The following is a 24417-nucleotide window of genomic DNA, read 5'->3' as shown; positions in this document are numbered from 1 at the left end:
GTTTGGATGCGGCAGCCAGTTTTGCAGGGAAGCGGGTGACCAAACACCAACATTAAAGCAGCTAAATTTGATCAGACAGTGGGATATAACTCTTCAGTTATAATTTGGATCACATTTTCAATGCAGTTCTTTTCAACAAAGAGTAACCAGTTACAGCATTTTTTTTCCAGTCTTCTCCCCTGCTGCCCTAAAACTTAAAATTCTCATCCTTGTGTTGAAATCCCTCTGTGGCCTCACCCCACCCTACCTCTGTAACCTCCTGCAGCCCTACAACCCTCTGAGAGCTTGACGTTCCAATAACTCTGGCCTCTTGTCCACACCCTCCGCTCCGCCATTGACTGCAGTACCTTAGATGTCCGGGCCCCAAGCTCTGAAATACCCTCCTTAAACTTCTCTACTTCTGTCTCTTCCTTTACAACCCTCCTTAAAACTTATTGTTTTGGCCAAGCTTCCAATCACCCCTCCTAATATCTCCTTCTTTGACTGGGTGTCAATTTTTGCCTGGTTATGCTTCTGTGAAGCACCTTAGGATGTTTTCCAACATTAAAAGCGCTATATAAATGTAAATTGTTAGTGTTGATGGCACTCATCTTGCTGGGGTTGAGTTCCATGGACACCGACCGTCCTCTAGTAGGCTGCCGAGTCTTCATGTGTGAGCCTATACAATGAGAGCCAGTAGGATATTCCATTGCGCAGGCATCATAGCAAAATCCAATTCTATCCTTGTTTAATGCCCACAGATGAGCAGTTTGTAGCATTGCCATTGGATAACCATCAGAAGGGAGAACCCTAGCTGATTGTGTCTCTGCAGGTCAGAATGCTAAATGTCAAGCCCTAACCTGAGATTAGCTTGATCATATATAGATTGGGAATTAAAATGAGGTCTTTCTATTTTATATAACTAAGTGCTACCCTAATTGGTGTCCTTAGCCACCAGGTGATCATAGGAGCCTTGTGCTGTGTTCTGATTGGCCTACTCCATAGTTTTGCAATTGCCTTTGAGTGGATAAATGCACCTTCTACTTTGGTATCGAGCCTCACAGACAGCAACATTGTGGCTTTGATCCCTAGCCAACTAGCAGAGCAGCTGGGACTCCTACTCCTAATTGCTACCCATTTGTTCTACTGAACAAAGTCTGAATGTGTGGTCACTGGGTGAGAACAGGATTGGGTTTGACCATGTTTACCAGTCTGCCAACACTCAAGTACGTGAAGGACAGTCACTTGGACAAGGGCCAGCGCAGTAGAAACATTCCTCAGCATAAGTCAGTGTCTTTTTGGTGGAAAATATTCTAAATCATTTTACTAGGGGGTGGGGGAGGGGAAGGGAGTTGATGAGTTTATCATACAATGATTTCCCAAGAGATATATAACCACATGGCTGACCTTTACATATTTGCCTGAGCAGTGACCAGTCTCAACAGTTGTGTATAGTTTAGTTTAGTTTAGAGATACAGCACTGAAACAGGCCCTTCGGCCCACCGAGTCTGTGCCGACCATCAACCACCCATTTATACTAATCCTACACTAATTCCATATTCCTACCGCATCCCCACCTGTCCCTATATTTCCCTACCACCTACCTATACTAGGGGCAATTTATAATAGCCAATTTACCTATCAACCTGCAAGTCTTTGGAATGTGGGAGGAAACCGGAGCACCCGGAGGAAACCCACGCAGACACAGGGAGAACTTGCAAACTCCACACAGGCAGTACCCAGAATTGAACCCGGGTCGCTGGAGCTGTGAGGCTGCGGTGCTAACCGCTGCGGTGCTAACCACTGCGCCACTGTGCCGCCCCTGTACCTGTGTGGACAGTGGGCTCGGCTGCAACCTCTCAAGTAGGCCCAGGTTGGCACCATCAACCTGAAATGGCACATCATCAAAAAGAAGGACAAGTGATGAAGGCTGTTTGACCCGACTTGGCCACCTGTTCACAGAAATCTGTGGTTTCCCCGTCACATCAATAGATTCACTTCACTTTGGAAGGCAATTTTAGATATCAATCAATTACTTTTTGTGTAAAGATCTACCTGACAACAGTAGTGAACCTGTCTTTTTGCAGTTTATACCCAGATCCCTCCGCAGAGGTGAGCTTTAATTATTTTTCTTGAGCCATTTCAGAATATTTTTATTGATTTTTGCCTTTGCTACACCTAGGTATTTACGTGCCATGCCTTTCCTTATTTCACCCCTAACCAATTTGTTCTTGAATGGTACTTTCCCTGTACTAAGCTCAGACTTTATGCCCCTGTAGTTTCCCCACCTGAACTTGTATACTGGAGTTTAGTACTGTGATGTGCTTGTGATGTTTCTGAAATCAGATTGTTGTGCTATGATCGCAACAAACTGGCAGTTCAACCACTCCCTGAAAAATGTACGTTCACTCATAAGAACTAGGGGCCTGAAGTCCTGCCTTTGTGATGGACACATCTGAAGCATAATGGAACGTGGAACAGAGCTGAGTTCTATTGGCGTTCTTCCCCTCAACCCAAGACAGGCAGCTTTCAATTCTGTTTACAGTAGCACCGTGGCCCAGGTAGCTAACCATTCTCCTACACATTGAATTTCCCAATACCATTTTCTCTCAAGGCCCCGGTCTTGATCCCTTAACCTAAATGTCTCTTTTTCTATTTTGGGTGTAATGTCTACAACAGCCTTCTCAGCATTCCCCCATGGATCAGGGTTGTGGACTGCAATCTCTTCTATCTGACCTCTGCTTTTCTTACACCTTTTCCATCTTATTTATGAGTGTCCCCTCTGGCCACCCTCTTCTCCATCAGTTCCTTAACATGTTCCTACTGCATTATTCTAGTTAGTCCCTCACCCCATTCTCAGTCTCTTCTGCTGAGGCGCATACCAGGGACAGCCACTTATTATCAACAGGATTATTGCAGTCACCAAGCTCCGAAGATTTTATTCTTTCTCTCCATTTCCTCTTGTTCTTCAGCTCTTTGTTTAGCAGGCAGCTACTGCAAACCTGCTGTGGATTAAATTGCTCACTTCTGACATCTGTAACCACTTCACAACACACAGGCATTGTTGCGCTCAAGTCCTTCTCCATTTCTGTGTAGCCTAACACTGAATTAAAGGTTCTGGCTCAAGGAATGAAGGCGAATGGAGGTCCCCAGATTGCAAAAGGGTGACAGAGCCATAGTTGAACACTGCAATTAGCCTGACCTTGATAATCAGGAAACTAATGAAATCAATTGGAATGTAATTGGCCTAGAAGCAAAATCAAAGGACATTGGAGTGAAAATAGCCTAATGACTGAACAGCAATACAAGGGATAAATCTTGTTTGAAAAGATTTGTAGACATTTTTAAGGAAGTAACATCGCAAACGAACTAGAGGAAGCCATGTGTCATTCTGTACCTTGACTTCCAAACAGCGTTTAATAAAGTTACATATGACAGAAGACAGATATGACAAATAGGAGTTTGACACAACTGAGCTTATAAAGAAGTTTCTATACTTTTATGAAATATCTATGGCATGTACCTAATTAATTTGACTCAAGTTGCTGTGTTGGCAGAGTTCTTGTACAGATAAGGTAAAATTGTAAAGCAATTAGAAACAAATACTGGTTTTGTGCTGCAATATATCCAACTAAGGTAAAGTGCTTGGTAACATATGTAAACGGACGGCTATCTCACATCTGAAGGGCTTGGAAAACCCTCGTGTTAAGTTGATGAATTTGTTCCCATTGTGGAAAGCACCCTTGTTTTCCTGTATCCAGGGTTTTAACTTTGTCGAGTACAAAGCTGTATAGCCTGACCAGCAAGCCTCCTTTGTGTTGGAAAATGCTGTGGGTGTTTGACAGCCTGATGAAACGGTGGAGTTACATGTTAGACTTTCTTTATTCCTGGTTCAACTTCAAAGAGAAAGAAAAGTATATCATGGACAGTCCTGTTCCAGTTTAGTTCATCAGTTTTACTGAAGCTATTAAGATAAGTTTGGAGATTCTGTGAGCCTGACAAAGCTCAAAATGTAAGATATGTTAAGGATGCTGATACTGAATTAGTAAAGGGTTATGCTGTTTTTTTTGTTAAGAGGAAATAGAGTTATAGAGTTATACATCCCGTCATGTCCATGCCGGCCATCAAGCCTATCTATTCTAATCCCATTTTTCAGCACTTGGCTCATAGCCTTGTATGCTGTGGCATTTCAAGTGCTCATCTAAATACTTCTTAAATGTTGTGAGGGTTCCTGCCTCTTCAGGCAGTGTATTCCAGATTCCAACCACCCTCTGGATGAAAAACTTTTTCCTCAAATCCCCTCCAAACCTCTTGCCCCTTACCTTAAATCTGTGCCGCCTGGTTATTGACCCCTCCGCTAAGGGAAAACGTTTCTTCCTATCTAACCTATCAATGCCCCTCATAATTTGTATACCTCAATCATGTCCTCCCTCAGCCTTCTCTGCTCTAAGGAAAACAACCCAAGCCTTTTCAGTCTCTCTTCATAGCTGAAATGCTCCAGCCCATGCAACATCCTGGTGAATCTCCTCTGCACCTTCTCCAGTGCAATCACATCCTTCCTATAGTGTGGTGCCCAGAACTGTACACAGTACTCCAGCTGTGGCCTAACTAGTGTTTTATACAGCTCCATCATAACCTCCCTGCTCTTATATTCTGTGCCTCGGCTAATAAGGGCAAGTATCCCATATGCCTTCCTAACCATCTTATCTACCTGTGCTGCTGCCTTCAGTGATCTGTGGACAAGTACACCAAGGTCCCTCTGACCTTCTGTACTTCCTAGTGTCCTATCATCCATTGTATATTCCCTTGCCTTGTTAGTCCTCCCAAAATGCATCACCTCACTTCAGAGGATTAAATTCCATTTGCCACTGCTCCACCCATCTTACCAGCCCATCTACATCATCCTGTAATCTAAGGCTTTCCTTCTCACTATTTACGACACCACCAATTTTCATGTCATCTGCAAACTTACTTATCATACCTCCTATATTCTCGTCTAAATCATTGATGTACAGTACAAACAGCAAGGGTCCCAGCACCAATCCCTGTGGTACACCACTGGTCACAGGCTTCCACTGGCAAAAACATCATCCTGTAATCTAAGGCTTTCCTTCTCACTATTTACGACACCACCAATTTTCATGTCATCTGTGAACTTACTTATCATACCTCCTATATTCTCGTCTAAATCATTAATGTACGCTACAAACAGCAAAGGTCCCAGCACCGATCCCTGCGGTACACCACTGGCTTCCAATCGTAAAAACAATCCTTGACCTCACCTTCTGCCTCCAGCCACTAAGCCAATTTTGGATCCAATTTGCCAAATTGCCCTGGATCCCATGGGCTCTTACCTTCTTGACCAATCTCCCATGCGGGACCTTATCAAAGGCCTTACTGAAGTCCACGTAGACTACTGCTTTGACGTCATCTACACATCTAGTCACCTCCTCGAAAAATTCAACTAAATTTGAGACATGATGTTCACCTGACAAAGCCATGCTGACTATCATTGATTAATCCCTGCATCGCCAAGTGGAGATTAATCCTGTCCCTCAGAATTTTTTCCAATAATTTCCCTACCATGGAGATGGAGTTGTTGTTTTTGCTACCACTTAACCTTTACTCTGAATAAGTGTGCTGTGTGGCTTAAGTCTAAAACATGGTCTAATGGTGTATATTCTAGCACTTTCTAAAGTCTAGGAGATCATGTGAGGATTTGTGTCACATCCAGTAAGCCAAATACAGGAACAAGGGTTTTTACTTCTATCCCTGGGCAACACTGCTGAGTGTATGTATAAATTCAGTCTGATTTGTATGGAACAAAGGATTGCCTACAGCAGTGGTTCACGCAGTGGGTCCACAAACCTCTGGGGATCCAGGGAGACTTTCCAAGGGATCCATGAAAGAACATGACATTGTGAGTTGGGAGGTGGGAGCAGACTGTGGCCGCCACATGGGCTGGCTGTCTCACCTCGGAGGCGAGCACACATGGAGGACCGCTGAAAGCAGCACAAAAATAAATACCTGTTTTCTTAAAACACTATTAAAACACTCATTGCATGCAGCACTTTAATATAAGTATTATAATGTATTATAATTTAGATGGGGCGGGGGTTCTATGATTACTCTTGATTTGAAAAATTTGAGAATCACTGGCCTACAGGAGTGGTGCTTGACACAAGAGAAATATCTGAATAAAAGCAAAACTTATTTCCAAACTAAGGCCTCTAGCTAGCAAGGGTAAGACATAAACATAAATATAGATTAATATCTGGTGAAAGATATGAATCCTTGTGTACCTGCTGCTGCCTCCCCTTCCCCCTCCTTCCCCTCCCCCTCCCACTGCAACACACACACGTTTGTCCTGATAATATACATCCCAGAGTGTTGGAAAAGGTAGCTATGGAGATAGTGGATGCATTGGTGATCATCCAAAATTCTATAGATTCAGGAATGGTTCCTGCAGATTGGAAAGTAGAAAACATCACCCCACTATTTAAGAAGGGAGGGAGAGTAGAAAACATCACCCCACTACTTAAGAAGGGAGGGAGAGAAGACAGGGAACTACAAACCTGTTAGCCTTACATCGGTAGTAGGGAAAATGTTAGAATCTATTCTAAAGGATGTGATGAATGGACACTTGGATAATAATGATCTGAATGGGCATGGTCAACATGGATTTATAAATGGGAAATCATGTTTGACGAACCCGTTGGAGCTTTTTGAGGATGTTATTAACAGAATTGATAAAGGGGAGTTGGTGGATGTAGTATACTTGGTTTTTAGAAAGTGCTTTTGAAAAAGTCCCCCTCAGAGATTGGTTAGCAAAATTAAAGCACATGGGATAGGAAGTAATATACTGGCATGGATTAAGGATTGGTTAACAGACAGAAAACCGAGAGTAGGAATAAAGGAGTTATTCTCATGTTTGCAAGCTGTTACTCGTGGGCTAACGGAACGATCAGTACTTAGGCTCCAGCTGTTCACAATATATATCAATTATTTGGATGTGAGGACCAAATATAATATTTCCAAGTTCACGGGTGACACAAAATTAAATGGGAATATGTGTTGTGAGGAAGATGCAAAGTGTCACAAGGGGATTTGGACAGACGTAGTGAGTGGGCAAGAATACGGCAGATAGAATATAATGTGGAAAAATATGAGGTTATCCATTTTGGTTGGATGAACAGATGTGCAGAGTATTTCTTAAATGGTAAGAGATTAGAAAGTGTAGATGTAAAAAGGGACCTGGGTGTCCTTGTCAATAAGTCACTGAAAGTTAACATGCAGGTGCAGCAAGCAATTAAGAAGGCTAATGGTATATTAGTCTTTATTGCAAGAGGATTTGAGTACAGGAGTAGCGAGGTCTTGCTTCAATTGTACAGAACCTTGGTTAGACTGCACCTGGAGTACTGTGTGCAGTTTTGGTCCCTTACCATAAAGGGAGTGCAACGAAGGTTCACCAGACTTGTTCCCGGGATGGCGGGACTATCCTATGAAGAGAGATTGGGGAAACTGGGCCTGCAAACCTACAAAATAAAACCAAAAAGTGCTGGAAATACTGATCAGTTCTGATGAAAGGTCACTGACCTGAAACGTTAACTTTGTTTCTCTTTCCACAGATGCCGCCAGACATGCTGAGTATTTCCAGCACTTTTTGGTTTTATTTCAGATTTCCAGCATCTGCAGTATTTTGCTTTTATTTTAGATGCAGGTAAGATGTTTCCCCTGGTTGGGGAGTCTAGAACCAGGGGACACAATTTCAAAATAAGGGGGAAAGCCACTTAGGACAGAGATGAGGAGAAATTTCTTTACTCAAAGGGTTGTGAATCTTTGGAATTCTCTACCCTAGAGTAGAGGCCTGCTACCCGACCCGAACCCAACGGGACCCGACAACACCTATTGGGTTCGGGTTGGGTCTGGCCCAACTTCAGGCTCCGGCTTTCGAGCTCGGCTCAGGTTGGGCCGAGTCCAAGTCGAGTCGGGTCGGGTCGGGCTGGACACTCAGGGTCAGTGCTGTGCCGGTAAGTATTAAAAATAAAAAATTTACCTGAGCTAGGAGTCTGGGACAAAACTGAGTCTGCGCAGTGAGCGAGTGATGTCACTATGACATCATCACGCATGCGCAGCAGCTTCGTGGAGGTTCCGAGTCGGGAGGTAAGTAAATGGATGGCCGGGTCGGGCTCGGATCAGGGCAGGCTCGGATTGGGTCGGGCTTGGGACAAAGGCAGAGGGACTCAGGCCGGGTCGGTTCGGGTTCGTCTTCTTGACCTAAAGTAGGCCTCTACCCTAGAGGGCTGCGGAAGCTCAGTCATTGAGTATGTTTAAAGCAGAGATGGACAGATTTCGAAATAGCAATGACATAAAGGGATATGGGGATAGTGTGGGAAAAAGGCATTGAAGTGGATGATCAGCCATGATCATATTGAATGGCGGAGCAGGCTCAATGGGCTGGATGGCCTACTCCTGCTCCTATGTTCCTATGCCCCTTCACGGGCGATCCTGCCTTTGGCTGCCAAGGCTCCGTGCTCTGGAATTCCCTCTCTAAACCCCTCCACCTAGCCATCTCCAAGACCCTCAGTAAAACCCGACTCTTTGACAAACTTTTGATCAACCCTCCTCATATTTCCTCCTTTGCTTGGCCCCCATTTCTTTTCCTTAAAATTCTGTGAGTTATATTGGGACATTTTTCTACATTAAAGGATCTATAAATACAAGTTGCTTGAGGAGGAACAAGGTTGTGATGAAAGGAGGTGTAGAGGAGGATCCCCAGGGCTCTGAGCTTGCACCCCTCCTGTTCAGTCTCATTGTAAAATAGGTACATTCACATGATATCAAGCTGGGGAATGACTCAAATGAGGCCAATGAGATGCTACATGGAGACCATGACAGGGCTTGCGAGTGAGCTGATCATTGGACAGGTGCAGAATAGCCCATACTGGAAGTAAAATCAGGAGGATTGTAAAAAACAGTCTTGCATTTATATTGCACCTTTCACAACCACCCGACATTCCAAAGCATGTTGCAGCCAATGAAGGACTTTTGAAATTGTAATAAAGGAAAAACGGCAGCGAATTTGCGCACAGCAAACTCCCACAAACTGCAATGTGATAATGACCAGATAATCTCTTTTTGTGATGTGGATTGAGGGATGAATATTGGCTGAGACACCATGGATAGCTCCCCTGCTCTTCAAAGGAATGCCATGCGATCTTATGCATGCACCTGTGAGAGCAGATGGAGCCTCAGTTTAACACCTCATCTTAAAGACATCACCATTGACAGTGTTCACTTTGCATTGCACTGGAATATCAGCCTTCAATTTTGTGTTCAAGTCCTGGGGCTGAATTGTACCGGCACCTCGACACCACATGTTGCGGTGGCGGGATCTTGTAAAATTCTGCAGGGAGAGGCCCGCCTCAATCCGTGATGTCAAGAAGGGCCCACCACGTATTACCTCGGTGCGGCGCCCCCGCCACCTGGTGGCGGACCCTTCACCTGCATATTAAAATGAACCTAAATGAGATGTAAATAAATTTACCTGCACGCGGTGGCCATCCCACGCCAAATTTATGGCAGCTCACGCACCTTCGAAACTCCATACGGAGTTCCGAGGCGAGATCCTGGTGGAAAGGGGGGAGGAATAACATTTTCAGGGAGGTGGGGAGGGGGAGGGAGGTTAGAGCGGCAAAAACAAACGCGATTGGGTGAGGGGATAGTGGGAAGGGGTTGAAGGTTAAAGGAAATAAAGTTGGGGGGGTAGGTTGTTATGGCAACTTTAATGTTTTGTGGGGGTTTGGACAAATATTATTCTGATTATTCACTGAGGGGGTTGGAGAGGGGATTTAAAGTGTGCATAACATTTTATTCAAAAAATTTTCAAAACCTGCCACTTTAACCATTGAAATGTACGTGAAGGGCTTGAAGCGCTTTAAAAATGGTGCCGTTGCCAGAGACTTGGTGACCGCCCCCTCTACATCATCGGGGGTGGCTGCTCCGCCCCCTCTATTTAATGAGCTCCCGCGTGTAATATCGTGGGCGCTCACTTCTGTGTCGGAAGGCCGCCAAGTACAAAACGCGCCGCCGCAAAGCAGGAATAAAATTCAGCCCCTGGAGTGGGGCTTGAATTCAGACCTTTCTGGCTTATAGGCAAAAGTGCTACCCGCTGAGCCGCAACAGCAGGAGGGTATATACTAGTGGGGAAAGAGAGACCAAGAACTGTTCTTTGACACATCTAAATAATGTGAAGTGGCAGGAAACAAACCAAATAGGATGCTGAGTTATTTTACTGAGAATGTACAACCTAGAAACAGGCCATTCGACCCAACCAGTCAGTGCAGGTTCATTCAAATCGTTAGGTATCATGCCCTTGCCAGGGCAGACATAGAGTATTACATTTCTATGACGCCTTATTTGCTTCACCATAAATCTCTGTTCCTCTTGTGACAATCTAGATAATCTAGCACGACAGTCATTATTACTATAGCTTGAGACAGTGAACATTAGCTGAAATAGGGACTGGACTCTGTACGCTGAAGAACTGTGGCAAATGTACCATTGTAATCATTTTGGAAACCATTCCTTTTACAAAGAAAAAGAAAAGGACTTTAGAATAGCTGCAACAGATAAAATAAGCAGAGTATATAAAGTTTAGACAAATTGTCAAAAGGACGATAAACACATCTAACTAGTACAAAGAAAGTTGCCTATTTTTAGTGCCTTACTATTTTTAGACCAATCTGATCTTCACTTTAGTTTCAAAGACAAATTTTCATTCTGTCTACTAGCTAAACACTTTGCAGCTGTAATGATTCCTCTGGCTCTTCCATAGTGTTCACAAGTGCTAAAGAGAATGGTTTCTTAGCCTTTAAAAGAAGATGATGAATTTTCCTTCCCCTGGGAATGAGCAGGCTAACTTCACACCATGTTTGGTAAGTCCAGTGCGCTGGACTGCTGACTGGTTCAAAAAGGTCTGAAACATTCAACATCTTTAACCTGTTTAACTGACCAAAATGCCTCAAAATAGCATTACTATTTATTGTGATGAGCTTAAGTCGGTTTCTCACCTCCTGACACGAATTGCACCTGGTAGTGAGAGATCCTTAAAAAAAAAATCAGGGAAAACGAAAGTAACATGGAGAAATGTTCTTAAAAGGCTGTTCTTGCCATAATTGTAGTTCAGTTGTGCCATAATCCTGGAGTAGTCAGCAGCCTCATTGTGCTCCAGTCAAGATTCATTACACCTCGGGTTGCCATCTTTTGCCAAATTGATCACCATTCAGGAGTGGTCAGTGGGCAAGGAGGTAAAAAATCAGTCTGCTCTGAAATTCTTGTCAAAGTTTGGAATGTTAGCTACTGGGATAAGTTTTCTTTACAGTAGATGCCAATTGTATGGTTGTAAGGCTCAGTGCCATACCATAGAGTGTATTTATCCATGCAGCCGCTTGGTAAGGGTGGCTCTAGCTACATATTAGAAATCACCTGCACAGGGATAAGTTCAAAGCTGATGATTATAATAACACAGATGGTCAGCATGAGGAATCGAATCTGTGATTTATTTCCCTCTTGGCTCTGTTTCCATTTTGAGCCACACATGCCTTGGAGAAGGGGAGGGTAAAGAGAGAAAACAGACCGCAGGCCTCCATCTTGAGCACTAACCCTTCCTGTGGGCTTACCAAAGGACCAGTGGCTTCAACTGCCCTCAACCGACTGCAAACCAATACCAGCTGGTCAATACCTGCAAGGTGTGCCAAGCAAGATCTACAAAGAGGATCTCCAAACTTGCCTATTGTAATGGAGTGGTCATCATAAACTGTCCCTGGTGGAGTAATCACCGCATCATAGCAGACTCCGAGTATATCCTAGAGGTATGTGCCAAAACACATGGAAGAATGGAAGCAACATTAACCGTGGGGAAATAATCAATTAAAAATGAGTTGCATTGTAGTATCAACCACAACTTGCATTTTATATAGAACACTCAAGGTAAATAATTGTCCCAAGACGTTTGTTAGAGGTGGGAAGAAAACTGGATACAATGTATTCAGGAGAGATAGGAAAGGAAGGAAAGGGGCAGGGGGTGGCAATATTGATTACGGAGAACATTGCAGTGCTGGAGAGAAAGGATATCCCAGAGGGGTCAAGGACAGGATCTATTTGGCTAGAGCTAAGGGACAAAAAAGGTTCAATTAGATTGCTCAGTGTGGTCTTTAGGCCACCAACTAGTGGGAAAGATGTTGAGGAAAAATTTTGCAAGGAAATTACGGAGAGTTGCAAGATCTATAGAGTAGTTATAATAGGGGACTTCAATTATCTAAATATAGACTGGAATAGTAGTAGTGTAAAGGACAGAAAGGGGCAAGAGTTCCTAGAGTGTGTTCAGGAGAATTTTCTATAGCAGCATGTTTCCAGTCCAGCGAGAAAGAATGTGTTGCTAAACCTGGTTTTTGGGAATGAGGTGGGCCAAGTGGATCAAGTGTCAATAGGGGAACATTTGTATCATCACGTTTAGATTGGCTATGGAAAAGGAGAAGGAACAATCCAGAGTAAGAATAATTAACTGGGGGAAAGCCAACTTCAGTGGGGTAAGAAGGGATCCAGATAAATTGGAATCAAAGGTTGGCAAGCAAAACTAACTGAACAATGAGCTGCCTTTAAAGAAGAGATAGTTTGGGCACAGTTAAGGTAAATTCCCACAAAGGGGAAAGGTAGGACAAACAAATCCAGAGCTCCCTGGATAACAAAGAGATAGAGATTAAGATGCAGAAGAAAAAATATGCCTATGAGACATGTCAGGTGGATAATACAACTGAGAACTAGGATGAATATAGAAAGTTCAGAGGGGAATTGAGAAGCAAATGAGAGAAACAAAGATGGAGTATGGGAAGAGACTGGCAGCTAACATAAACGGGAAACCAAAAGTCTTCTATAGGCATATAAATAGTAAAATGATGGTAAAAGGAGGAGTGGGGCCGATTAGGGACTGAAAAGGGGATTTACACATGGAGGTAGGGGGCATGGCTGAAGTATTAAATGAATGAAACAAAAACAAGAAATGCTGGATTCACTCAGCAGGTCTGGCAGCATCTGTGGAAAGAGAAGCAGAGTTAACGTTTCGGGTCAGTGACCCTTCTTCGGAACTGCATTAAATGAATGATCTGCATCTGCCTTTACTAAGGAAGAAGATGCTGTGCAGCTCATGGTGAAAGAGGAGGTAATTCAGACACTTGAAGGGTTTAAAATTGATAAGGAAGAGGTATTGGATATAAAGGCCTGCTCAAGTCACAAAAAACAACCCGACCCGAACCCAACTGAACCACATTGGATCCGAGCCCGACCCGGCCCAAGTCTCTCCATTTTCCCCCCATGCCCAACCCGACCTGACCCGAGCCCAACCTGACCACCAGGATGTTCCCTTTACTTACCTTCCAACTCCCAATCTGAAGGAAGCTGCAGCATGAGCGTGATGACGTCATAGAGACACTCACTTTCTCACTGCTCAGACTCAGAGTTTCCTTCTTTGACGTCCCGGACTCGCAGCTCAGGTAAGTTTTTAACTTTTAACACTTACCTGCAATTCTTGCCGTGTGTGTCCAACCCGGACCCGGCCCAACCCAACTCGAGCCCGAAGGCCAGGCCCGGAAGAACGGCCCGACCCGACCTGAACCCGACACATGTCGTCGGGTCCCGTCTGGTTCGGGACAGTTAGCAGGCCAGTGAAGTGCGCCGGGGTTGGTGTTAGGATCCCTGTTCTTCCTGATTATATATTAATGACCTAGACCTTGGTGTAGAGGGCACAATTGCAAAATTTGCAGACAATGCAAAACTTGGAAATATTGTGAACTGTGAGGAGGATAGTGTAGAACTTCAAAAGGACAGAGACAGGTTGGTGGAATGGGCGGACAAATGGCAGGTGAAATTTAATGCAGAAAAGTATGAAGTGATTCATTTTGGTAGAAAGAACACGGAGAGACAATGTAAAATAAAGGGTACAATTCTAAAGGGGGTACAGGAGCAGAGGGACCTGGGTGTATATGTGCATAAGTCATTGAAGGTTGCAGGACGGGTTTCGAGAGTGGTTAATAAAGCATACAGTATCCTTATCAATCGGGGCATAGACACAAAAGCAAGGAAGTTATGTTAAACTTATGTTAAAATGTATAAAACACTAGTTTGGCCTCAACTGGAGTATTGCGTCCATTTCTGGGCACCATGCTTTAGGAAGGATGTGAGGGTGCAGAAAAAAATCACGAGAATGGTTCCAGGCATGAGGAACTGCCGTTACGTAGATTGATTGGAGAAGTTGGGACTGTTTTCCTTGGAGAAGAGAAGGTTGAGAGGTGATTTGATAGAGGTATTTAAAATCATGAGTGGTCTGGACAGAGTAGATAGAAAGAAACTGTTCCCACTCATGAATGGATCGAGAACAAGAGGGCACAGATTTAAAGTATTTGGTAAGAGAAACAAAAGTGACATGAGGGAAAACGTTTTCACGCAGCGAGTGGTTAGGATCTGGAATGTGCTGCCTGAGAACATGGTGGAGGCAGGTTCACTGGAGGCGTTCAAGAGGGATTTGGATTATCATCTGAAAAGGAAGAATGTGCAGAGCTACGGGGAGAAGGCGGGGGAGTGACACTAGATGAGTTGCTCCTTCAGACAGCCAGCACAGACAGGATGGGCCAAATGGCCTCCTACTGAGCTGTAACCATTCTATGACTCTATAATTGCAAGAAAAGCATTACCTCTTTTTAAAAGTTATTTTATTAAGCTCTGCATGTTTGCTTTGAATAGCTGTTGGGCTTGGCTGCAAATGGTTGTTGCAACAGTTCCTTCAGGCATTACTAAGGTTGTTTATTCTTGTGGTTTGAATTCAATAAAGACGCTCATTCTCTCATAGCAGAATTCGCGCCTTTAGGTTATAAAATTTGTGCTGACAACACACTGAAAGGTTTATCAAATCTAAGTAACCAAGCAGCTGGAGGGCTACTGGTCTTCAACAAAATGGAGGCTGTTGCTCAAGGCATAAAAATATTGCAGTAGTCTTGTGATAATTGACTCCCCAGGTGCAGCCCTGACACACTAATATAGTTGGCACAGTTGAAGTGAATGATGGCAAGGAATATGTTCAAGTGCTGGAGCTTTTTCTTGTCTTCTTTTCCACTGTTCACTCCTCCATAAACAATCCTAGGTCAGATCTTTGGCTACTTCAGAGTGAGCAGTCACCCAGTGCAGCCAGAGGGTGTTCTAATTGGCCTCAGCACGCCACAGTTGAAAAGCCTCGATAGAAAAAGTCTTGCATTTATATAGTGTCTTTCACGAATTTGGGATGTCCCAAAGCACTTTATAATCAATGAATGTGTAACTTTGAAGCATAATGCCTGCTGTAATGTAGGAAAAGAGGTAGTCAGTTTGCACTCAGCAAGCTCCCAGAAACAGGATTCAAATAAATGATCAGATCATCTGCTTTCGTGGTCTTGATTAAGGGATAAATATTGGCTGGGACACCGGGGAAAAGTTCTTTATATAGTGTGGTGGTTTCTGTTATATCCAGTTGAGATGGCAGATGTGGATTTGGTTTAACGTCTCATCTGAAAGGCAGCACCTCTGGAAGTTTGGCACTCCCTCAGTGCAACACTGAATTGATCATGTGTTCTCGTCTCTGGAGGAATTTGAAGCCACAACCTTCTGACTCAGAAGTGAGAATGATAGCAAATGAGCCACGGCTGACAAAGGAAAGTCAAGTGCTGGAACTTGCTGATGCAAATTATATTGGCTATCTACCTAGACTCATACATCAAAAATGACAACTTTATAAGGAAGGACATTAGTCAGTCCAATATGACCACGCCAGCAGTGCAGATAAATGCGAACCTATTTCTTTCAGATCAACCTGCTATGCATTTCCAGCATTTTCTAGTCTAAGTTAAGATTTGTAGCATTCAAAACCTTTCCTATCCTACCTACTGTTCATGCAGCTCCTTTATGTTCTTTTGTCCTGTGGGGGATTGTATAAAAAAAATTGTTTTAGCTGTCAAGCCGTTTTACTCGAGCCGAAGCTGCAGTGCTTCCCCCACAGGACTGCATTTCTGTTTACAGCGGCTGGGGGAGGGAAGGGGAGGAGCTGCTATATTTGGCCTTCAAGAATTTGAGCCTGAGATGAGGAGCATCACTGTCACCAGAGTGATCCAGTATTGGAGTCATTTCTGGGCATCTATGTACCAGCTATTTAGGTCTTAAAGATGTCAACAGTGAAGTGCTAAGTATATTACAAATACGAAATAGGAAGCAGTGAATACCATGGCACTGAATATCTGTTTCATCCTGCAGAAATATCATCAAATCTTTTCTCATAAAGTTTTGTGAGAATTCCTTGCACAACACAGTTGCTGTGGCTACAGAATGATGTGTTGTAAGAAGTGAAGAAAATAAAAACCCCATGGTCTAAAATCTAAGAATAATTGCTTTGGGCATTATTGTTAATTTTAGTTTTTAAGCTAGTACCTAAACTGTTTCTTTTTTTGTCAGGCTTCGGGTATCTGTTGCAGTGAAAATGAATGCTCAGCATTTAGGGTAGAAGGTCAGCAGCGGGGTCAAAGGGCATGGGTGTAAAGGTTGTTTTGTTCTGTTTTTGGAAACTGTTGTCATGGCTGGTTGTAGAGAAAGTGCTCCCTCAACATTTCTCTTGACGCCTTTACTTTTAAGCTGCACATTGCCACCACCATATAAAGCTAATTTTAGATTGCTCCACAACAGTGTATTCAATAGAATAAACAGTTTAATGGGGAGTTGATTCTGTTGCAAAATATTAAACTGGGTCCATCATTTGATTAATGACCACCCTGGTGGTAATCTCTTGTTGCAACAAAGTTCCCGTAAAAAGTGACCATTCTGGTTTAGGCAGTGCACAATAAAATGAAGTTTCATGTTATTTCTATAATAAAATATATCTAAGCATTTCAATTGTTTTCTCCTTGGCTACTACCACTCCCAAGGGATGCAGTGAGAAATAAAATGAGAAGAAATTCTCTAGGGTTACAGGATAAACAATAGAGTTGATCTTATCCCCTCCTGCCTAATAGGAATTATATGGCAAAGGGTTAAAAAGGGGGTCGGACGGAAGCCGCTGCCTTCCTATACTCACCTGCCATCCCCCCACCCCCCACGCACCCCTGCCCTGGCATGTTACCTCCTGGTTCTTTAAGACTACAGGGGCCTCCTGAATGTTGAAATATTGGGATCCAGTGATGTAATTCGGATCCCAATGCCAATTTAACTTGGGAACATATGAGTTGTACACAGTCACACTGTGTTCAAGCCACCAGCAAAAGCAGCATCAGCCTAGAGAGGCATGGAGAGGTATTGGTATTACATTTTAAAATTTCTGAGAGGTTCTCTGCAGCCTAGGAGGTCAACACCATCTGACCCCAATCTACATATTTAATGAAGGCGATTAAAATTGAAACCATTGGAGTCAAGGCGTAATATTCATGGCAAGTCACCCTATCGACATTAACTGCCTATCTTTGCTTTCCTCCTGGTGAGCAAGGTTAAAATCCGATCTCTTTATTTACCCATTGAGAAGATGTAGCATCCGACTACTCTTGTAACTCAGCTGCTCACATGGGTTAATCTGATGGGTGCAATCATTAGAAACATTCCTCTCCAAAGTTGTCCCAACATTTAGGGGCCGATTTTCCGCCATTCCCAACAGGTGATGTGTTGGCGGAAAATTGATCCAATTGTCCTCTATTTTCTTCCTCTTGCAGCAGTGAAGTTGATGTAGTTGCATCCATGTGATTTAACTGTGCAGGTGGAGAGGTCTTTGATAATGATCAAACACCCACCTGTTCTAGAGCTAACCTCTTATGCTGAAGGGGTAGATGGACAGGGAAATTGGTTCTTCCAATACTTGCATTACGACGGATTCAAACACTGATCTCTAACAGGGTGGCTGTACAGACATCAGCATTTCCGAGGTGAGCAGCTTCTCATTGATGTCCAGTGACTCCTGTTGCAAAGAGGGCACGAGTGTGCACATTTGATGAGTAGACAGTGGTTGTCTGTTGTGAAGCACTGAACTTGTCGAATGCCCTCGAAGCAGGCACCTGTGACAGTTTATAAGGGGCGGTGGGGGAGGGGGGGGGTGCTGCGAGGCAGCATCAAAAGATTTTAAAAGTGTTTTTTGGATCTGATGACCTGGAATTTTCTATCAGTTTAGAACTGCCAATCAATTATTGCTCATTTCATTGATGATTCTGCTTGGGGCCATTTCATTCTTGCTTTGCATCCTTCCTAGCAACACTGGATGCTGATTGTGTACTGATGCTCCTAATGCCTAGTGTTACCATGGCAATAATGACAGAGAATGTGAAAGCTGACATCATTCTATCGTTGACTGCCCCATTAGAATGCACCCAATCATATTTTGGCAGGCACTTCTGGCATCTGCCTTCACTTCTAGCTCAAAGTTCAGAAATGGACAGGGATTGGCCATAAACAGATTCTCGGTCGATCTTCCACACTCACCAATGCAGAACCAATGGAAAAAGCAACAGAAACACACTGGAATACCCTGTCTTTATTCTCTGTTCACACACTAAGAATGACAGCTGAATGAGTTCCTGGAGGGCAGCCAGCACCTGTTGAGCCATAAATCAGCACCTTCAGGTGACAGGGGAAGAAATGGAGGGGAAAGAAGCTCTTACTTCATACATTAACAGCACACTGTGGCAGGCAGGGCCTCGGAGGGTTAAATGGTCATGCTGGTTCTTGCCCACACCCACTCACATCTACCATCCCTGCTGCAGCTTAAGGAAGTGTGTTGCAACAGAGCTTGATTTGTTGAATGCAGTTCCAATGACAAATGGGCTATATCCTCTTCCTCCAGATCACATTTCCTCAGCGCTGCCAAGCTTGATGTAGGGGCATACGTCATCGACATCTCCGTGTGCCTGAGTTGATTAAATGGCCTGAAGTGGGGCTGAGGGCACTCTGAGAGCTGCCATCAAATTGAACCCCCTCCCCCCCCCGCAGGAGTGATTAAGGGCTCCACTAGAATCACTTTCAATGGCCAAGCCTTTGGTAAATGCTTTTATAGAGATACCCTTTTTAAAAGTTCTTTCAGGTTTTCTCCCCTGCTTTCCTGAACATGGGGAATCGTACTGTGACATGGTTTTATGCATTGAGGTTTTGGGTCGACTATATATAAGGACATTGAGTTCTATTAAGTTAACTTGCCTTTTTTGACAGATGCCAATGGAACTGCTGTGTATTTCTCGTATTCTCTGCTTTTCTTTCAAATCTCCAAAGTTTTTTGTTCACTGGTCTATGTAAGTCTCCAGTATCTCACCCAAGCGCCCATTCTACCTGCGATGGCTCAGACAATGAGTGAAGTTGTACGTGTTTCCCAGATTGTACAGAATCAGTGAATTCAGAAAGACCCTGTGAAATTCTGTAGGTAGTTTTTGGTTTTCACACGCTGCACTTTAAGCATTGCACAGGTGGGATGCAGAAAGGGAAATCTGATGGAGTGTGGATTGCTAGCATCTTGCAGAACCTACCATGGCTTTCTTCCACTGAAACAAATGGTGTTGGCGTTTACTCCACTTGCTCTCTAAATTTCACAACAATTCATCATTTGCTGTAAAACACCAAAGCTACTAAAACAATATTGGGGGCAATTTTAACCTTGCCTAATCAGGAAAATGGCAGGATTGGGCGCAATGCTAGTTTTACACCCTACTCGATTTTACTCTCTGTTGAAGTCATGGTGAATAATATTGGATGGAGTGCTCCATCTGATATCATGGGCTTCCCACCCGGGGAGTTATATTAAAATTATCCCAATATGCGATCCGACTGACCTGAGGTAAAAATTTTGCACACCTGAAAGTTGCAAGGGCTGACCATAATACCGTTTACTTAACACATATTTTTTTTAAAATTCTTTGAAACTAATCGCTATAGACAGGTTATAAATTGAAAGGGAAAGTAATCAAACACTTAACAATCGCACCTCAGACTATAAACACATATTTCCTTTTACTTTGCTGAAGAGAAAATTCAGAAACTGTTTGCCACATTGATTACGGTGACATTATATGTTCTCAATGTGGCAGTTTCAGGACAGTACATACAGATGTAGATTTTTATCTAGTAATTTAATAGGCACGACAATGGTAGGCAGCACAGTCAGACACAAGAACAAAAGGCTGTGTTTTGGGATTGGATCACTCTACGGTGGAGTACAGTACTTATTTAAGATGTAACTGCTTTTGCTTATTTCTTTATTCTGTGCTTCAAAACATTTTTTGTTCAATTATTTAAAGAAATTGAACCATTTTTTCCTCTACTTTCACACGGTGGACTTTTAGTTCTAGTTAAAGCTGTCATTGGTTGGCGTGCTGCTCCAGGGAGGTTTTCCCAGTGTCAAGTCTCTCTAACAACCAAGACCTTGAACAGATGGGGTCAGTGGCCAGGCTTTAGGCTTGGTTGATGGATGGTCTCATGGCTCAGTACTACTTACAAACTCCATGTTGCAGACTGTCCCCCTTGTCCAGCCTTGTTCAATTGAAATATTGAGATTTCAGAGATTCTCAAATTGATTCTGTTCAAATTGATTTACTTTATTTCATCTCCCCCTTCAAATTCTGCTCATATTAATGTGTCAGTACCAACTGTCTGGGGGAGAATGAGAGCTATGGTAGAAGTTGGAATGCAACGAAGATTTGGATTATGAGTCCTGTTGGGCATCATGCACCAGCAAGTCTCAGCATGCCTGTGAATCAGCACCAGAGGAACACTCACAAAGTAAAAGGAAGCAATTAACCTTAATGCCAACGCAATTCAGAATTGGGCATGGTGGGGGGGTGGGGAGGAGGTAGTTCATAACTGCGAATGGAGATCAGATATCTGGCTAAGTCTCATCCACTTTTTCAACTCTAAACAGATGTTAATTTTTATGTTTTCAACAAATTTTTCCTTGTTAACGTTGTGCGTGGGAACAATGGAAGATGGAACAAGACACAGAGGAGGTACTGACCAGCAGAGGTGCAGATAAGATAATCCTAAGTGAACTGAGCCAATATTTCCAGGATACTCAAATTGACGCCTATTCACCAAAGTATTTCTGAATCTACAGCTGGTGCACGAGAGCCCTCTTGCTGTCATCTCCAGTGTGCCAGCTCCGCTTACGATGATGGCAATGGGCCCTTAAAGTATGAAAGTGCTGTTATTTTTAAGTGCCTTGCATGCTGTATCACCACATGGGGACAGTGCAACCCATGTAGTTGCATGAGGTTGAACTAGAACCTTTCTGATCTGTATATCTCAGTTCCACAAAACCCAGTACATTTTCTTACAAAGCCATTGGAGAATGGGCCAAAAGTTTTTTTTGTTAAAAAGCAAGCTGCAAAAGTCTACAGGCAATTCTACTGAAGCTACGTGGGTGTCTTCTGTTTCTACGTAATGACCAATATTTAAACTTCAACCAACGTCACTAAAGTAGATTATCTGCTAATTATCTCATTGCTGTTTTTGGACGCTTGTTGTGTACAAATTGGCTGCTGAGTTTCCTACATTACAACAGTGACCACACTTCAAAAGTACTTTGTTGGCTATAAAACAATTTGGAATGTTCTGAGGCAGTGATAAATGCAAGTTCTTTTCTTTGAAGTGTGGCATTTGGTATTGATGTGTTGGCCATTGCTTTGGAAACCGATGATTTTTTTGGCTCTGGCGAGCGTGCTGTGGTAAGACTGCCCTGGTCCAAGATAGCAGATCGGCACTGCATCAGATTTGAGTCTCATTTTACTCTTCTTCTGAAGATGCTGGAGTCTTGGTAGGGATGCTGCAGTTAATTTTAGTGAAGCTTGGCAAAGCGAGGGGGGAGTTCAGTTGGTGTTTTCAGTTCTGATCATTATCCATATCCATGTGGTTAAGTTCCCAATTACAAATATAAGTTGAAGACCACATTGGACCTTTCCAGCAGGGGTTACTGGATAACCAATTGGTTGAAACCTTGGTCTGATGTATTTTGCTTCCTAGCCTACTTGTAACTCTGACTGCCAATACAGCTCAATCAACTAATTCAGTACAAGCAGTAATCAAACTTGAGGTTTATATGGTTCAATACCATAACAGGCATTTACCAACTGAAACCTCAGGAGACCATGTTGGAGATGTTAGTTTGCAACAAGAATTGAAAAAAAAATGTTTTCCAATGTCAAATGTTGATAGATATCTTGCTTTGCTTTTGCAGGGGGTGAAGAATGCCTACATCGGGCCATGTGAAGGTCGGGACTGCAGCGGAGGTTGCAAATGTTTGCCAGAGAAGGGGGCAAGGGTGAGTGAGAAACAATCAGATTTAAAAAAAAATCTGTTTCTGTTTTCATGAATGCCCAGATTGGGCGGGGTGAGCCAACATCAATTTGATCAAGAGATGGTCGCGATTTCGGTCTGATTGGAGCAAGGTCAGAACAAAATCTCTTTATGAAAGAGATTTGAGCATGGACAGCTGGCCAAGGAAGAGTCCTGTCTTCAGCCTGAAGGGGCCTCAACTTCAGATGGTAAACTGTTGCCTAGTGTTGTGATAAGCATCTCTGTTCTTCTGTTCTATACCAATCATACATGCCAACCTACAAAACTCTGGAAAGTTGATGGACAGCTTTGAAAGAGCCAACCACTCAAAAAGCAACATACAATTGACAAACAGCCTGAATAAAGCCCACTGCTTTAAGTTGACTGAAAAGTTAAATTCCCCTTTATTACATTGCTTTGAAAGAGTTTTATTGATGTTTGCTTCTCCATGAAAATTGGAACTCAGTGGTCTCACAAATGCCATATCCAGAACACCACAAAGCTCCGTCAGCTGATGGTGAACTTTTGGTACTTCATTGTCCTATGTGACAATCTAATTAAAAAATCCTGGGAATTTCTATCCAAGATATTGTTAGTTAATAATCATACATTGTTGGCGAATAACTCACTATATCAGTAATTATAAACACCAATGTTAGTTAAAAGTTTAGAACAAGGCCATTCAGGGGTAATGTCAGGAAGCACTTCTTCACACAAAAGGTAGTGGAAATCTGGAACTCTCTTCCCCAAAAGCTATTGCAGCTGGGGATCAATTGAAAATTTCAAAACTGAGATTGTTAGGTTTTGTAAGGCAAGGGTATTAAGGGTAATTGGGTTTCCTAAATAGGGGCATAGAATACAAGAGTAAACAAGTAATTACAGTTAGTACAAGGCCCACTGTGTGTAGCTATGTGTGCCCTGTTAAAAAGAACATTAAAAGCATCAGAATACTAACCAGAGTGAGGCATACTAGTTGTGAGGTAAAATTAGAGGTATGGGTATATTTTCATTGGAACAAAGAAGGCTAAAAGGGAAATGTAATAGGGGCTTTTGAAGTTATGAAGGGTTTGATAGGTTGAATAAAGAAAGACTACTTCCTTTAGTTTGGGGAGTCAGTTGCAAGGGATAATCAATTTAAAATTATCACAAATATTTTTAGAGAGGTTGGGAAGAATTTCTTTACACAGAGCATGTAATGCATGGAGTGGTTGAGGCAGAAGCAAGGAAAAAGTGGATTCAATTTTGAAGCTAAAAAAAATACAGGATTATGAAGAAAGAGTGGAGCAGTGATGTTGGTTTTGTATTTCTCTAGCCATGACATGATTGGCTGAATGGCTTTGTCCTGTGTTCTAGATGTCTGTGGTTCAGATTTTCACTGGCTCATAGGACACAGGTTCCCACAGGAAGTGCAATTCAGAGGAGAATTAGCCAATCCTGTTCTTGCATACCTCCTTATGGCTGTTGGCAGAGGCCAATGAATAGGTTACATACCTGATGTCTTGATGGGCAGATAAAAAGTCATTAGTTGGTTGAGGAAATGCAATGGGCAGGTACTATTTGTAAAGCACATCTATTAGAAACATAGAAAAATAGGAGCAGAAGTAGGCCAATCGGCCCTTCGAGCCTGCTCCGCCATTCAATACGATCATGGCTGATCATCCAAACTCAGTAACCTGTTCCCGCTTTCTCCCCGTATCCCTTGATCCCTTTAGCCCTAAGAACTATATCAAACTCTTTCTTGAATATATTTAATGATTTGGCCTCAAATGCTTTCAGTGGTAGAGAATTCCACACAGGTTCACCACTCTCTGGGTGAAGAAATCTCTCCTCATCTCAGTCCTAAGTGACTTACCCCTTAGCCTTGGAATGTGACCCCTGGTCCTGGACTCCCCCGCCATTGGGAACATCCTTCCTGTATCTAGTCTGTCCAGTCCTGTTAGAATTTTGTAGGTTTCTATGAGATCCCCTCTCATTCTTCTAAACTCTAGCGAATACAAGCCTAATCGACCCAATCTCTCTTCATACGTCAGTCCTGCCATCCCAGGAATCAGTCTGGTGACCTTCGCACATGCCCTC

The 24417-nt window shown here is 43.1% G+C and overlaps 1 protein-coding gene across 4 annotated transcripts in view; it reads left to right on the top strand.

The window, feature by feature from the left end:
• The window catches only part of col4a6 (collagen, type IV, alpha 6), a 402270-nt gene that overhangs the window by 113578 nt on the left and 264275 nt on the right, over positions 1-24417 (top strand). For all 4 annotated transcript variants that reach the window (XM_068047226.1, XM_068047223.1, XM_068047225.1 and 1 more), the window contains exon 4: positions 22244-22327. In XM_068047226.1, coding sequence (XP_067903327.1) covers positions 22244-22327 — 84 coding nt within the window. The remainder of the gene's footprint in view (positions 1-22243; positions 22328-24417) is intronic.

Source organism: Heterodontus francisci, chromosome 15 (assembly GCF_036365525.1).
Source record: "Heterodontus francisci isolate sHetFra1 chromosome 15, sHetFra1.hap1, whole genome shotgun sequence".
NCBI classification, from domain to species: domain Eukaryota; kingdom Metazoa; phylum Chordata; class Chondrichthyes; order Heterodontiformes; family Heterodontidae; genus Heterodontus; species Heterodontus francisci.
Note: the sequence above shows the minus strand (reverse complement) of the source record. Positions and strands in the feature narration are given on the sequence as shown.